The 13,362-nt window shown below is 57.7% G+C and overlaps 1 protein-coding gene across 4 annotated transcripts; it reads left to right on the top strand.

Annotated features, from left to right (window-relative positions):
• The first annotated feature begins 442 nt into the window (after nt 1-442).
• Nucleotides 443-12,212, top strand: LSM14B (LSM family member 14B). 4 transcript variants are annotated; one of them, XM_059898852.1, is made up of 10 exons: nt 446-787; nt 2,653-2,816; nt 3,929-4,064; nt 4,836-4,952; nt 7,148-7,315; nt 7,554-7,631; nt 7,846-8,007; nt 8,359-8,509; nt 10,283-10,468; nt 11,010-12,212. In XM_059898852.1, the coding sequence occupies exons 1-9, from the start codon at nt 661-663 to the stop codon at nt 10,452-10,454; spliced, it is 1,275 nt and encodes a 424-aa protein (XP_059754835.1). In that variant the 5' UTR covers nt 446-660; the 3' UTR covers nt 10,455-10,468; nt 11,010-12,212. The 4 variants fall into 4 exon arrangements, with proteins under 4 accessions (XP_059754837.1, XP_059754835.1, XP_059754838.1 ...); XM_059898856.1 differs by lacking the exon at nt 446-787 and adding an exon at nt 1,479-1,602; XM_059898854.1 differs by lacking the exon at nt 7,554-7,631 and having other exon boundaries at nt 443-787.
• The last annotated feature ends 1,150 nt before the right edge of the window (nt 12,213-13,362 follow it).

The following is a 13,362-nucleotide window of genomic DNA, read 5'->3' as shown; positions in this document are numbered from 1 at the left end:
AGGTGACAGTGGGGCGCATCCCAGCCTTCCGGCCCAGGACGGGGGAAAGCGTCTGGCACGCTGCTGTAGAGGGGAAACTGAGACCGGGGAACACGATCCACAGGTTCCCCGCACCCAGGTCCTGAAAAGGGCGGCACGCGCGGCGGGCGGAGCTTTGGCGCCCCGCCCACTCCCTCACACGTGCGCCCCGCCCCTCCCGCGCACGCGCGCTCCGCCCCGGACGATTCCCACCCCTCCTCCAGGCCCGCCCGCCGGGTCTCGTGCTCCCACCCCGCGCGGGGCCCGCCGGGAGCCAGCCGAGAAGTGGGGCGGAGAGCAGGGGAAAGCCCGCCGGGGTAGGCGGCGCTCGCTACGCAGGCGCGGAGCGCGGGCCCGCCCCCAGGCCGACAGCGCGGCCATATTTAAAGGGAGGCCGGCGAGGCGAGCCAATGGGCGGCGAGCGTGCGGGGGCGGGGCGTGGCGGCGCAGGACCCGGATGTGGCTGCTGCGACCCCTCCTCCCCCGCGTTCCCCTCAGAGCCCCCGGCCGCGCGCCGTCGCTCGCTCTCTGGTCCCCGCGCAGGCCCTCGGGCGGCGGTGAGGCGGCGCACAGGCGGAGGAGCGGGCGGCGAGGCGACCGCGCGGAGGCGAGCGGGCCAGGCCCGGCCGGGCGGCCGCCGCCATGAGCGGCTCCTCGGGCACCCCGTACTTGGGCAGCAAGATCAGCCTCATCTCTAAGGCGCAGATTCGCTACGAGGGCATTCTTTACACCATCGACACGGACAACTCCACGGTGGCGCTCGCCAAAGGTAGCGCCCCGCGGCCGCCCCAACCGCCCCGCCCCCGCCAACAGCCGGGCCCGCGCCCCCGCCCCACCCCCCCCTCCCCGGCTCCCCTACGCAGTCCCGCCTCACCCCCCGGGGCGCCCCCCACATCCTGCCCGCGCCCCCCGGGGCGCCCTGGGCCTCCGCGCCGCTCCCGCCCCTGCCCTCCGGGGCTCGGCCTGCACAATGGGCTCCCCGCGCCCCGGCGGCAGCGTAATTGTGCGCGGCCGGCCCGCCCTGCCCGGGGTTGGGGTGGGGAGGTGGGGGCGGGTCCAGCTCCCGCGGCGCCGCCTCCCCCCCGCGGCGTAGCCCCCCCCCCGCGGCGTAGCTCACCTCTGCAGGTGGGGGGTCGGCGTTGCTAGGCTGTTTCCTCCCCAGCTGCCCGAGGGCGGAGGGGGCAGCTGGCGCCGAGAACCCGGTCCCTGTGGGGGAGGGGTGGGGCGAGGGGCCCGGAGTCTCCCCGGGGCCTCCCCAGAAGGCTGGGGAGCGAGAAAACGCGACTCCTGCAAGCCCTTCTGGAACCTATTAAGCAGCTGGGGCCTTGAGCCTGAACAAATAACCACGTCTTAATGGATTCTCCTGTCGGGATAGGAGCATCGGTTGGCGGTTCCATGCTCCTGTTTAAAGCGTCTTTCTACTCTAGTTCAGACGCTTCAGTCTGTGGGTTTACCCTTTTGTGACCGACCCCTCCCTGCGGGCGCTGGTAACCACACTGAAGTCCCTGGGAGACCTAGAGAAAGATGGCTGTACTGTGGCTCTGCCGGAGTCCAGAGCCTCTTCTGAGCGTGTTGAGGCTGGAGGTGGGCCCAAAGTTTCTTTGTCTTCATCCTCCGGGGACGATGACTGTGTCCTTCCCCTGCCTCTTGGAAGTGCTGAGTGCAGCCAGGTCTGCAGAAACCCTGTTTGTTTGATTGCTCTTGTTAGGCTGGAGACACTGGGCTGGGTCTCTAAGGGTCAAGGCGCAGCTACGTGCTCCTGTGTTAGAGGGAGCCCCCCCATCCAGGTCGCGGTCAGTTCCCAGCTCTGGGAGTAGCTCCTTTGAAAGCCTAGTATTTAAGTTTTCTGATAGATGCGTTGCTCCGGGACATAGTTTAGTACTGTAAGATTTTGTGGTCACTTGTACTCTTGGCTTTTGGCTACATTTGGCCTGAGACCCCCGTTGGAAAAACTGAGGCCCAGCGTAGTCCCTGGTCCTCAGCGGAGTTGTGCTAGGATTAGATAGAGGCTGCTTCAAGCCCAGCTCTGCCTCAGAGACCTGAGAAGGAGGCACTTGCTTGGGCTCCTTGAACCCTGCCAGTGGGGGTTAATCCCCTAGGAAACCCCTTCAGGAGGCACAGACGCTGGTGGTGTGGGTCCGCGTTCTGGGCCGTTTTCTCCCATTGTTTCCCTACCAGCTCCTCCCAGGCTGCTTGTGGGCAGAAGGGTGGGGATGACACTCAACCTGCTGGCTTTTCTCAGAAGAAAAGAGACTCCCCAGGGGCGGTGTGTTGCGAGGCTTCAATCAAAAAGCAGCTTTGGGGCTGTTTAATCTGCAAAGTCAGATGTGAACCGGGGCGGCGGGCGGGGGTGGTGGGGTGGATTTGCAAAGCAGACGTCGTTTTGCAAGAGCGCTGGCCTTCCGTGTTTGGAAGGGAGACTGTCAGGCTCTGAATCGTTCGTGGTCGTCTTTGTGACCCAGAACTTTTTGGAGCTTTGCCAGCTGGGGTCTTGTAGGTATTGTCCGTTGATAATCGGGGGCGGAGCAGTTGAAACGTGGAAATTGCATGCTGTGGATGGTTCCTATGGGAGGACTGATTGAATGCACTTGGTTGAGGATGACAACATAACCCTTCTTTTTCTCAACCCCTAAGTGAGGTCCTTTGGTACTGAAGACCGTCCCACAGATAGGCCTGCCCCCCCTAGAGAGGAAGTTTATGAGTACATCATCTTCCGGGGAAGTGACATCAAAGACATTACTGTGTGTGAACCTCCGAAAGCTCAGCATGCGCTCCCTCAGGACCCTGCTATTGTTCAAGTAAGTGCGCGGCCCCGTTTCTGCCGTGGGCACCGTCTCTAAGAGGCGCTGGCTTCCAGACGGAGCTGGGTGTCATCTGGCCAGAGCGCTCAACTCGAGGAATAGCCTTTTCGTGAAAAGCAGTTGAACTTTGTCTAGCTGTTGGCGTTCTGTGGGAGGCCTCATCTCCTGCGGCACGCGCCGGGTGTGCTGTAGAGTGAGGCCGGCCCAGCGTGTTGGGCGGTGCAGGGGAGAGTGCTCTTAGTCTTGCCGGCACCTGGCGTTTGTCCTTTGTCTCGGGTGGGTAAGCCTGAAGCCCCGGTGGCATGCTGTGCGTGAGAGAGATGCTAGTACAGACTCGGGACAGCAGGGCTCGCTCTCCCAGCACTGTCCCGATGATAAATTCAGCGTTGTGGGATGCTGAATTTGCAGGTGTCATGCCGTGTGCCTGCCTGCTGTGTTATGGCGTGTTCTGCCCAGGATTACTAGGGAGTCCAGGCTAATATCTCCTTGGCTTGTAAACCTCGACTTTCACCGACTCTTGCGGGGCTCACGCTGCAGGAGGTGCCGGGACAGAGCGTGCTCCCTGCAGGGTGGGGCTTGCACGCTGGGCTGTGTGGGCACGTGGAGAAGCCCCGGGTCAGACTTCTGAAAGGTTTGAGGTGAGCGGCCTTGGGAACTCCAGAAGAGGGAAGTGCTTGAGCCAGGCCTTGAGGGATGAAGGGGCCTCCCGGGAGCACGGGGAGCCGGAGAGAGGACACCGCGTGGGGTAGTTCCCCGGCTACACAGCCGTGCCCCGGCGTGTTGGGGCCAGGGCCCAGGTGAGGACACCATCCTCATCCCTGGCAGAGCCTGGACTCCTTGACGACCGGTAGTGGGGCCATTAGAGGGGTTCATGGAGTTAGGAGAAGGTCGTGTTAGAACTACCTGGCAGGTGGAGCTGGGGGTGAACGTGGAAAAGGCAGCTCTGGGCCCCTTAGGCCACCCTGGAGGCTCACACGCCCCTCAGTGCCGCCTCGGCCTCCCGGAGCAGGCTGACGGATGGGGCTGCCTTTCCCAGTCTGCACGGTGCTCTCCAGGCAGGGTGACAGGAGGGCCTTGAGCTGCTCTCACTTGTGTGTCTCATTGCTTAGTCTTCCCTGGGCTCGGGCTCGGCCTCCTCCTTCCAGCCACACGTGCCTTACAGCCCCTTCCGAGGGATGCCGCCCTACAGCCAGCTGGCCGCCAGCTCCCTGCTCAGCCAGCAGTATGCCGCTTCCTTGGGTTTAGGTGAGTAACCTTTTTCTACCTGGTAAAGTGCCTGTGCCGTGACATCCAGGAGCGGGGCCAGACCCTGGTGGTGGGGACGCTGTATTCGTGTCACGTTCAGCTGGCAGCGCACACTGAGCACCTTCTTCAGTGGCCCTTCAACTAGTTAGAACGCTTAGTAACTCCTCAGTTGAGTGGAAGAGGCAGCAGGGTGAGTTTTGGAACAGATGAATCGAATCAAAATTCATTTAAAGTGTCAGCCTGTGTCTGGGTGGAAGTTGTGGTACGTCTGGTTCAAAGAAGAAATAACCGATGTGTGTAATTACAGATGAGTTCTAACCATTTGCACATTTGTCAGCCTATAAATACAAAAGTTAAATGCAACGCCCACCTATCCTATCCTTTTACCATTCTCGTGTCAGTGCTTTGCTCAAAAATGAAGTTTCCCCTGAGGTTGAGTAAGGTTCGCTTCTACACGCGCGGAGCGAGAGTCACCTTGGCCATAGGTTTGCGGCACATTCAAACCCCGGAGTTGCAGGCATCACCCCCTTCACTCATATGAGTCACGTGCTTCTCATAGAAGAACCTCGTTGTCTTGATTGCTGCTCCTGGGGTGCAGGAGCCTTTCTCTGCTTGGCTCCCTGTTTCTAGATTAGGCTTGTGTGAGCAAAGTGTCCTATGAGAGATGGCTTGGCTCTTTCCAAGCCTGCTATACACAAGACGAGTTTCTCATTACTTATTTGTGTGCTTTTTTTTTTTTTTTTTGCTCTTTTCTCCTTTATCTTCTTTTAGAAAAGTTGGTAAGCCCTCCAGCCTCAGCCGCGGCTTCCAGCCCTAGTTCTTCTCCATCTCCACAGCCCGTTTCAGAGCTTGACATGTCCTCAGAGTCACATCAGCTCACTTCCAAGGGTAACAGCAGTTTTGCAGAACTGCATGCTGTCTTGCGAGCCATCCTAAGAGTGAGGGGGTAAACCAGTAGATCAGAATGACAGTAGCTGTAGCAGATAATTTGCCAAGCCCGTGGATCAGTTAAACTGCCTCTGTGTGTTTCTGCACGTAATCCTGACTTATTAACTCTCACAATTTTAAAGAGGGTATTAGAAAGAACCAGCAGTGCACTTTGTTCACTCTCCTGGGTCCAGGGTCTGTTTTGACCTGTACTGTGATTGCCACGTATGGGAAACGTCCCTCTGCACAGAAGGCCACTTCCCGGGGTTTCTGCTGGTCCTAAATGCAGTGTAGGTTGCTGGGTAAGACTGCAGGGCGATCCTCCAAGTAACAGGCATGCTGCTCTAGGATCCGTGTGGCACATTCCTCACCCATCCTGGGCGTTCCGCATCGGGGGCCTCGGGTGTCTTTGTAAAATGAAGCACCATTAAAATTGGGTGGCTAGCCTGAGTTGTTGACCGGGTGAGCAGTGGGCCTGATGACCGGCTTGGTAACACTGGTTTGTCCCACCTGTCTGCCGGGTGCCGCACCTGTGGGTGGTTTCTTGCCCTTTCTGGGCCTTCTCCTTTCACCAGAGGTCTGACGTGAGAGCGCCATGTGCGCCGCCCTCACCTTTGCAGAGACTCTGTCCAAGATGATACCTGGGGCTTTCATTATGGCACACAACTACTGTCAGTCTGTTACTTTGCATGTGTTGCTTTCCTGCATGGGTGCCAGTGGATCTGAGTTACAGCGGTAGTGATGTTTCTTTCCCCACTTAGAAATTGCACAAGGTAGTTCATTGTCCTTAGGGTCATTTACATAAAACTGCTCTTAGGGCAAGATAGTTTGATCTGTTTTTATGAAAAGCCAATGAGCCCAAGATTCTTGACCCATCCAGTTACAGCGTGAGCAGGAAGCAGCCGTCTTGTTCAGGGAGGGCCGTGCTGAGTGAGGCGCTAGGCCGGAGAAAGTGGTCTAGGTCGACGAATGCCCATCACAGAGGACACTTAAAAGTACCAGTAGGGGGGCTTCCCTGGCGGTCCAGTGGTTAAGAATCCACGTTTCCACTGCAGGGGGCACGGGTTCAATCCCTGGTCGGGGAGAACTAGGATCCCGCATGCCACACGGCCAAAAAAGAAAAATAAGAAAAAAAAAGAAGTATCAGTATGTAGGGCCTGCCCTTTGAGTACTTTTGATCCGGTTGTGAGGAATTTCTCAGAGTAATTTCTGACAATAGTTTCTGTTCTATGTTTAAAAACAAAGGTAGACTATCCAGTCTTCACTGTGTTGGGCTGCCCCTCCGATAATAGTTACTCCATGGTTAGGGCTCATTTATTTCTGTCTCAAAAGTCTGTGCACCTCCCCCCAGTCCTCAGTTGTCCCGTTTAAACAGTGCCCACCGGAACGTGGGAGGGGAAAGGAGGAGATGGCCGGACATGTGTGGCACGCCCTTCTCTGTCCTCTTCTTGCGGCAGAGGCCCATCTCGTGAGGGGCACCTCCACCGAGGCCGGGTTCTGAGCACGCCTGCGCTCAGGCTTGGGGGTGCCGTGTGGTGGGAACAGACTCAGTGCAGCGCCGTCTCCAAGGGCAGCCTGGGAACCCTTCGTTTCTTACGATGAGCCTTCACCCGGAGGAATGCAGGCTGTTATTTCTCTGTAGTCAGCTCTCATCACTTCCTCCTTTTTGGTTTTATTGTGCCTTAAGCAAAAACGACAGTGTTCTAGAATTTTAACTTCAAAGGCTGAGCACTGCATTCTGTGGAAGATGCCAGACTGGGGTGGTTCTTGTCCAGCATGGCCCAGAGCGAAACACATTCTCAGACCGTGAATTCACCGGCATCTCGGGACTGCCGAGCTCCCTCGGGGTTAGAGCTTGTGTGGTTTGGGGGAAGCTTTTTCTAAACCGCTTGAGAGGTGCTTATTGTGCTGGGCTGTTTTTCCCTCCTCCGATGCCCTAACTGGGGGAGCCTGCTGGCTTTTTTGCTGCCTGGGCTAGACGCAGAGGGGATGGTGCAGGGTGGGGGCTTTGCCTGGGTTCGCTAGAGCCTCTCCAGGCGGTGGCCTTCCTCCTGCCGCACAGCCCGCTGGACGAGGAGTGTCTGTGTCTGTCGGGGGCAAGGGGGTGTGGCCTTCTCCTTGTCTCTCTTATTAACCTCTCCTCCTCCTCAACTCAGGAGCTGGCTTTCCGGCTGTCTCAGTCAGCAAGAGCCCCATGGTGGAGCAGGCTGTCCAGACTGGTTCTCTTGATAACCTGAACACCAAAAAGCTGTTACCTGGCAAGGGCACCGCGGGGATGCAGCTCAACGGGCGCCCAGCCCCGCCAAGCAGCAAGGCCGCCAGCGGTACTTAAATACTCACTCCCCTGGAGTTTATTCGTGTTCTCAGTGGCACAGCGCTTCCTGGGGTTCTTTTTTTATCCTTTAATTAGACACCCCCGCCCCCCGCCCTGTAGGCTTTTGCAGGGCCGGCTCTTGCGCAGTCCCCGGTGGCGCCGCCCTGCTCCCGTCGCCAGGCTCTGCTCCCGTCCCCGGGCTCTGCTTTCGCAGGCGCTTTGCCTTACTCTTCCTTTTTGCGCCTTAGATGTAGCTCAGCCGGCAGCTGTGCAGACTCAAGGGCAGGTGAATGACGAGAACAGAAGACCTCAGAGGAGGCGATCAGGTAACAGCTGTTGCCACTTGAGTTCTGGGGAGCCGAGAACCACCCGGTCGCGCTCCGCTTACCGCTCCTGCCCGCTTCTCCGTGGGCGACGGTTTCAGGGTGCTGGGCTCAGCGGCAGCTTCGGTGTGCTCTGTCCCCGCTTTGTCTTCTGTCTCACACCGAGTAATGCTGACTTAGTGGCTTACCAGCCAGGGCTGTCCTTTCCTTCTCACAGGGAACAGACGAACAAGGAATCGCTCCAGAGGGCAAAGCCGTCCAACTAACGTCAAGGAAAACACAATCAAGTTTGAAGGCGACTTTGATTTTGAGAGTGCAAATGCCCAGTTCAACCGAGAGGAGCTGGACAAAGAATTTAAGAAGAAACTGAATTTTAAAGGTTTGAAAATTTGCCCCTCCCCAGGAGTGTCCACAGCGCAGGTCAAGGAGAGACGGGCGGGGGCAGCTGGGATGGTGGTCGGCGGGGAAACTGTGCTGTCTGAGGAGTTCCCAGAAAGGAGAGGAGTCTGGGGGGAGGACCGTGCTCGGGGGATGAGGAGCAGATCGCAGGGCCCAGGGCTGGACGAGACCAGCAGCGAGGAGCCAGAAGAGCTTTCCACTTAGTGCAGAACACTCGCGGCCGTTTCCCTGAGGCCTGAGGACAGCCCTCGGGTGGCCCAGCGAGGACCTGTCCTGGTGGAAGGGGCTTTGTTTGCTCCTTGGCATCTCAGCGCTCTGCTTCTCTGCGTAGACGACAAAGCTGAGAAAGGGGAGGAGAAGGACCTGGCGGTGGTGACCCAGAGTGACGAGGCCCCTGCTGAGGAGGATCATCTGGGGCCCAACTGCTACTATGACAAATCCAAGTCCTTCTTTGACAACATTTCCTCTGAACTCAAGACCAGGTCAGGGGGCTGGGGGGCCGGGCAAGGCCTGGGGGAGCTGGGGGGAAGACACTCTGCCCCCAAACTCTGAGACTGGGGCATGCTCTTTTGGAGACTAAACCCAGATCTTAGGTTCAAGGCACATCTCTTAGGCTCACGTTATTACCGTAATTGGTACGTCAGGCCCAGTGGTGCCAGCGGTAGGTGGTGGTGTGGGAAGCCCTGGCGGTCACAGGCACCTGAGGGATCTGACCCAGGTCCCGGCCCCTCTTTGCTTAGCTGCCCCTTTCTCATCAAGGTTGGGCTGGACCACCCTCCCCACCACGTCGATGTTCCCGTTCGGTACCACCTCGCCTGGGCCTGCTTCTTGGTCTGACCGTGGTGGCCTTAGGCCCTTGCTACCTGAGGCAGCTGGCAGGAGTGTTCGCAGTATTCTTTCACCCACCTGATTGCTTGAGGCCGGGGACTCTGTCGCGTGCTTTGTTTTTAGCACCCAACAGCTGGTGCTCAGATGTTGCCCGAGAACAGCTAGACAGTAAACGAAGTCTACAGAACGGGCATGGTGTGGAAACTCAGATCCATTCGTTCGCAAGTGGAGTAGCAGGCACACCGCGGGCACTGGGGGAGCAGCAGAAGGCAAGCCGGGCGGTCCCTGTTCCCCCTGCCACCCCTCTTAACGTTTCGGCAGGGGAAAGAGAGAACAAAAAAACAGGCGCACGAGATAACACCTAGCAGTGAGGCGGGAGAGGTTGGGGCGTGTGTTGGGTGTGAGGGGAGTGGAGCGCCGAGGTCTCGGGTGAGGTTCGGGAGCCAGTGGGAGGGTGAACGCAGGACGGGGTGCAAGGCGGAGGCGGGCACGTGCAGCTGCTGTGTGGCTGGAGCGGAGCCTGGGGGTGTCAGGAAGGAGCGATGAAGATGGGACGGTCCCTGCCGGGCTTTGTAGGTCACGGTGACAACTGGCTTGGGGAGAGCAGTGCTTTCTGAGGTTTCACTGCTGCTTTGTGGAGAGTGGGCAGAGGTGGGGCAGGCATGGAAGCTGAGTGGTCACGTCAGAGGCTTTGGGGTAGTGGGCAGTGCTGGAGGAGGGGAGAGAGGCTTGGCCTCTGACACGCCCTGAAGGCTTGCTGCTGGGCTGTGAGGAGAGCCTGGATGGCTGAAGGCTGCGGTTGCTGCTGCTTGGAGTGAGGAGGTCAGGGGGGCAGCAGAGCAGGGGGTTGGGCTGGGTGTGTTGCGTGTGAGCTGCCTGTAAGCAGCCCCGTGGCACACAGTTGGACATCAGGGGGTCCTTGCTGGAGGGGCAGAAACGAGTGTTGGCAGCGTTGGTGCTGCGTCCGCACCTCCCCTAAAGCGTACATGTCATAGCCTTGGAGACCCTGCTCCGTTTAGCCCAGCCCCCTCCTCATTTCTGGAGACTCGTCTGGAGGGGTCCGTGATCTGCTCCAGGTCTGGGAGCCTGCACGGGCCCTGGGCCTAGCAAGCAGGGGGGGCTTCCTTCGTAGCGCGCTGGTGTTGCGTGCCGGCCTTAGGCGCCGCCGGTGTGAGAGGTTTATACCGGGCAGCCCCATCCAGTGGGAGACAGGCCTGGTTGGAAACTGGGCTGGGAGCCCCTGCAGTGTTGAGTCTCCGGCTCCAGGGTCCTGACTGGATTGCCCCCCCAGTGGCTCCAGTGACGAGTCACCATCCGTCCGTCTGTCCTTTCTCCCTCCCCGGCTGTGTGAGGCTGGGGCCCAGCCCGGAGAGCTGTGAGGAGTGCCCGCTGTAGTCGGCCTCACGCTCCTTGTCTTGTTGGTTCAGTTCCAGGCGGACGACGTGGGCTGAAGAGAGGAAGCTCAACACGGAGACCTTCGGGGTGTCGGGAAGGTTTCTTCGTGGCCGTAGTTTCCGGGGTGGATTTCGAGGGGGCAGGGGCAACGGTGCGGCCCGTCGTAACCCGACGTCCCACAGAGCTGGGACTGGCAGGGTGTAAGGAGGCAGCCGAAGGTGAGTGAGGGGAGCTCTGGGGTCCTCTGGTGGGGGAGGGGGCATCCGGACGGGGCTGCCAAGTAGGAGAAGCCTCTTCAGGAGCTTCAGAGCCAAACTGAGGCCGTGACCCTCTGAGTGAATCCCCCAGGGGGCTCTTGGGGACGGTGGGACCCAGGCCCCGGGGCTGTCAAAGTGAGGGTCTGGGTGCTCCCCACTCTGGTGTGGTCAGGAAGGAGCGATGGTTACAAGCCAGGTCTCAGCTCCAGCCTGGCCTTGCACTGACCTTGAGTCTGCGTTTTTAACTAGGTCGAGGGTGATGTGTGTGCCCCGTAGGGGCTGGGCGGTGAGTGGGCTACGGGTGGGACCTGGAGCTGCCTCCCCGCCCCCCAGTGTGAACAAAAACGATGACCTTGGGTTGTGATGGGAAGGTCTGGGAAGCCCCGGCCTGACTTGGGGTGGGAGGGAGGTTGAGCAGCCCCTGCCCTTCATCCACGGTGCTGGGCTCGGGCCGGGGAGCTGCCTGGACATGCTCACTAGGTGTTGTGTCTCCTCCTCGCAGGCTCTCGCTGAAGCGGCACCGACGCCAGCCTGTGTCTACGAGGACGTTGGAAAACGCTGCACTTCCTGCGGGAGACGTGGGTCACTTTGTTTACTGAGTTTGGAAAATTCCCATGCTACTGCTTATGTTTTGGACTGAACCGAACTTGGACATGGTCTAAGTTAGAACCACTTTTTTGGGGGGACGTGTATATGGGAAACCTCTTTGAGGTATCTTGGCCTATTTTTCCTTTTTAGTTGTGCACAGCCTGATTCTAAGGTTTTGGTATTTTGCAGAAAGTTTTCTAGAGGGAAAGCGTGTGATCGTCACTTTGTGACCTTTTTTGGACAGCTTTGATTTTTAACGTGGAATCAAATCCCATTTGGCAAATGCAGCAGCCAAGCGCATCTCTGTAATCCAACTGGCTGCTGGTGCTGCTGGCCTGGCACCCACTGCCAGAGGTGGGGCCTAGGAGCCAGGCGTGGCCAGCATGGGGGGCCTAGGGCATGGAAAGTGGGGTGTCCCACGGATCATGTTGTAGAAGCAAACCAGACGACCCTGACATCCCGAGCAGCAGCGACTAAGCGGGCTGGCGGGGGTCGGGGGCCCTGAACGGGAGGGAGCTGGGAGCTGTCACTTGGAGTGTGGCTTCCATAGGAATCGGGGCTGGGGGTGAATGCCCAGGACAAGCTCCTCTGCGGCGTCCCTCTCCCTCCTGCCCTCTCCCTGCCAGTCCCTGACCCAGGCCAGTCAGCATTGGACTCTGGCCGAACACTGTTCGGTGTCTTATCCACTTGGAAATGAGCCAGTCTTTTTTTTTTTTTTGCAAGGTCGGTTGACCGAGAGCATATTTCCTCTCACTTGTAAATAGTTCTGTGTTTTTGTTTTACTGGTGGGTGGAGGGAGGGTGGGGAATATAAATTTGTTGCATGAACAAAAGGATCAGACCTTCAGTAGAAGCATGCGTCCCTCTGACAGGGCATGGTGGTGAGCATAAGCACCTTGGTAACTAAATCCCTTTAAGCAGGCCTAACGGTTTCAGTTCTGTTATCGCTTAAGTTACTGTAAAAGCTTAGGTTTATTTTTGTAGGAATTAATGGCTAAGAATTAGAACATAGCAATGTGGCTGCTCTGTTGGAGCAATGTAAACTTGTAATTATAAACAAACATGCAAACCTTTAAAACCCTCTTCTTCTCTGTTCTGAAAATAAATAATCCTGTTGACTCTGTTGCCCGAGTTACATCATGGCTCACATGCCTGTCCCAAGGTAGGTGTTGTGTGCTGTTCAGATTTGGGGGACATCTGGCACTCTGGAGTTGAGACCTGGCCAGTCTGGGTACAGGGCAATGAACCAGGCCCTAGGTTACTGAGAGCCACCTTCCCGGGGTGAGTGGTGCTGCTTTCCGGATACTCTGGACACTAGTTTAGAGAACCTGCTTCGGAAGTGGCCCCTTCGCTGCCATAATACAGCTTCCAAGCTCCCCAGAACTTTCATGTTGTTGATGCCTTGGAACCTGTTACAGGGCTGGACCCTGGGACTACAGAGAAAAGCCAAGACTTGGCTGGTTTCAGACTGAAAGCATGTAATTTCACTGCAGTGGGTTTCCAGGCGATTTTTTTTTATATAAATTCATTCATTTATTTATTTTTGGCTGCGTTGGGTCTTCGTTGCTATGCGCGGGCTTTCTCTAGTTGCGCCGAGCGGGGGCCACTCCTCGTTGGCGGTGCGCAGGCCTCTCGTTGCAGTGGCCTCTCCTGTTGTGGAGCACGGGCTCCAGTAGTTGTGGCATGTGGGCTCAGCAGTTGTGGCGCACGGGCCCAGTTGCTCCGCGGCACGTGGGATCCTCCCGGACCAGGGCTTGAACCCACCCGTACCAGGGCTTGAACCCATGTCCCCTGCACTGGCAGGCGGATTCTTAACCACTGCACCACCAGGGAAGTCCTCCAGGTGATTTTTAAAAAGCAATCTCAGGACTAAGGCCCACCTGGCCATCTGTGAGTGATTCAGGCTGAGAGGAGGACCAGACAGCAGGCCGAGTTGGCCTGTGACATCTGCATGCAGCCTTGTGTTCTTGCCAGCTTCCGTTTCCGGGCTGTCTACCTCTCCCCAACAGATCCTGAGCATTGCCGGTAGTTTCAGAATTTAACAAACTCTTAGCAATCTTCCATTTTTTTGCTGACTAACATCTTTGACCAATTAAAAATAAAAACCTTCCATAGCTGACCTGCTACATGCAACTGGCCTTAGCACTAAACTAGGTAGGTGACTCAGCACTCAGGCTAAACAGGTATTTCTCTGCTAGAGAGTCTAAATATAGTTAAGTCACAGTTTACCACCTATGACTAACCTTGCTATTAAAACTTTAAACTGAC

This window comes from Balaenoptera ricei, chromosome 15 (assembly GCF_028023285.1).
Source record: "Balaenoptera ricei isolate mBalRic1 chromosome 15, mBalRic1.hap2, whole genome shotgun sequence".
Lineage (NCBI taxonomy): Eukaryota > Metazoa > Chordata > Mammalia > Artiodactyla > Balaenopteridae > Balaenoptera > Balaenoptera ricei.
This window is presented reverse-complemented; position numbering and strand designations above follow the sequence as displayed.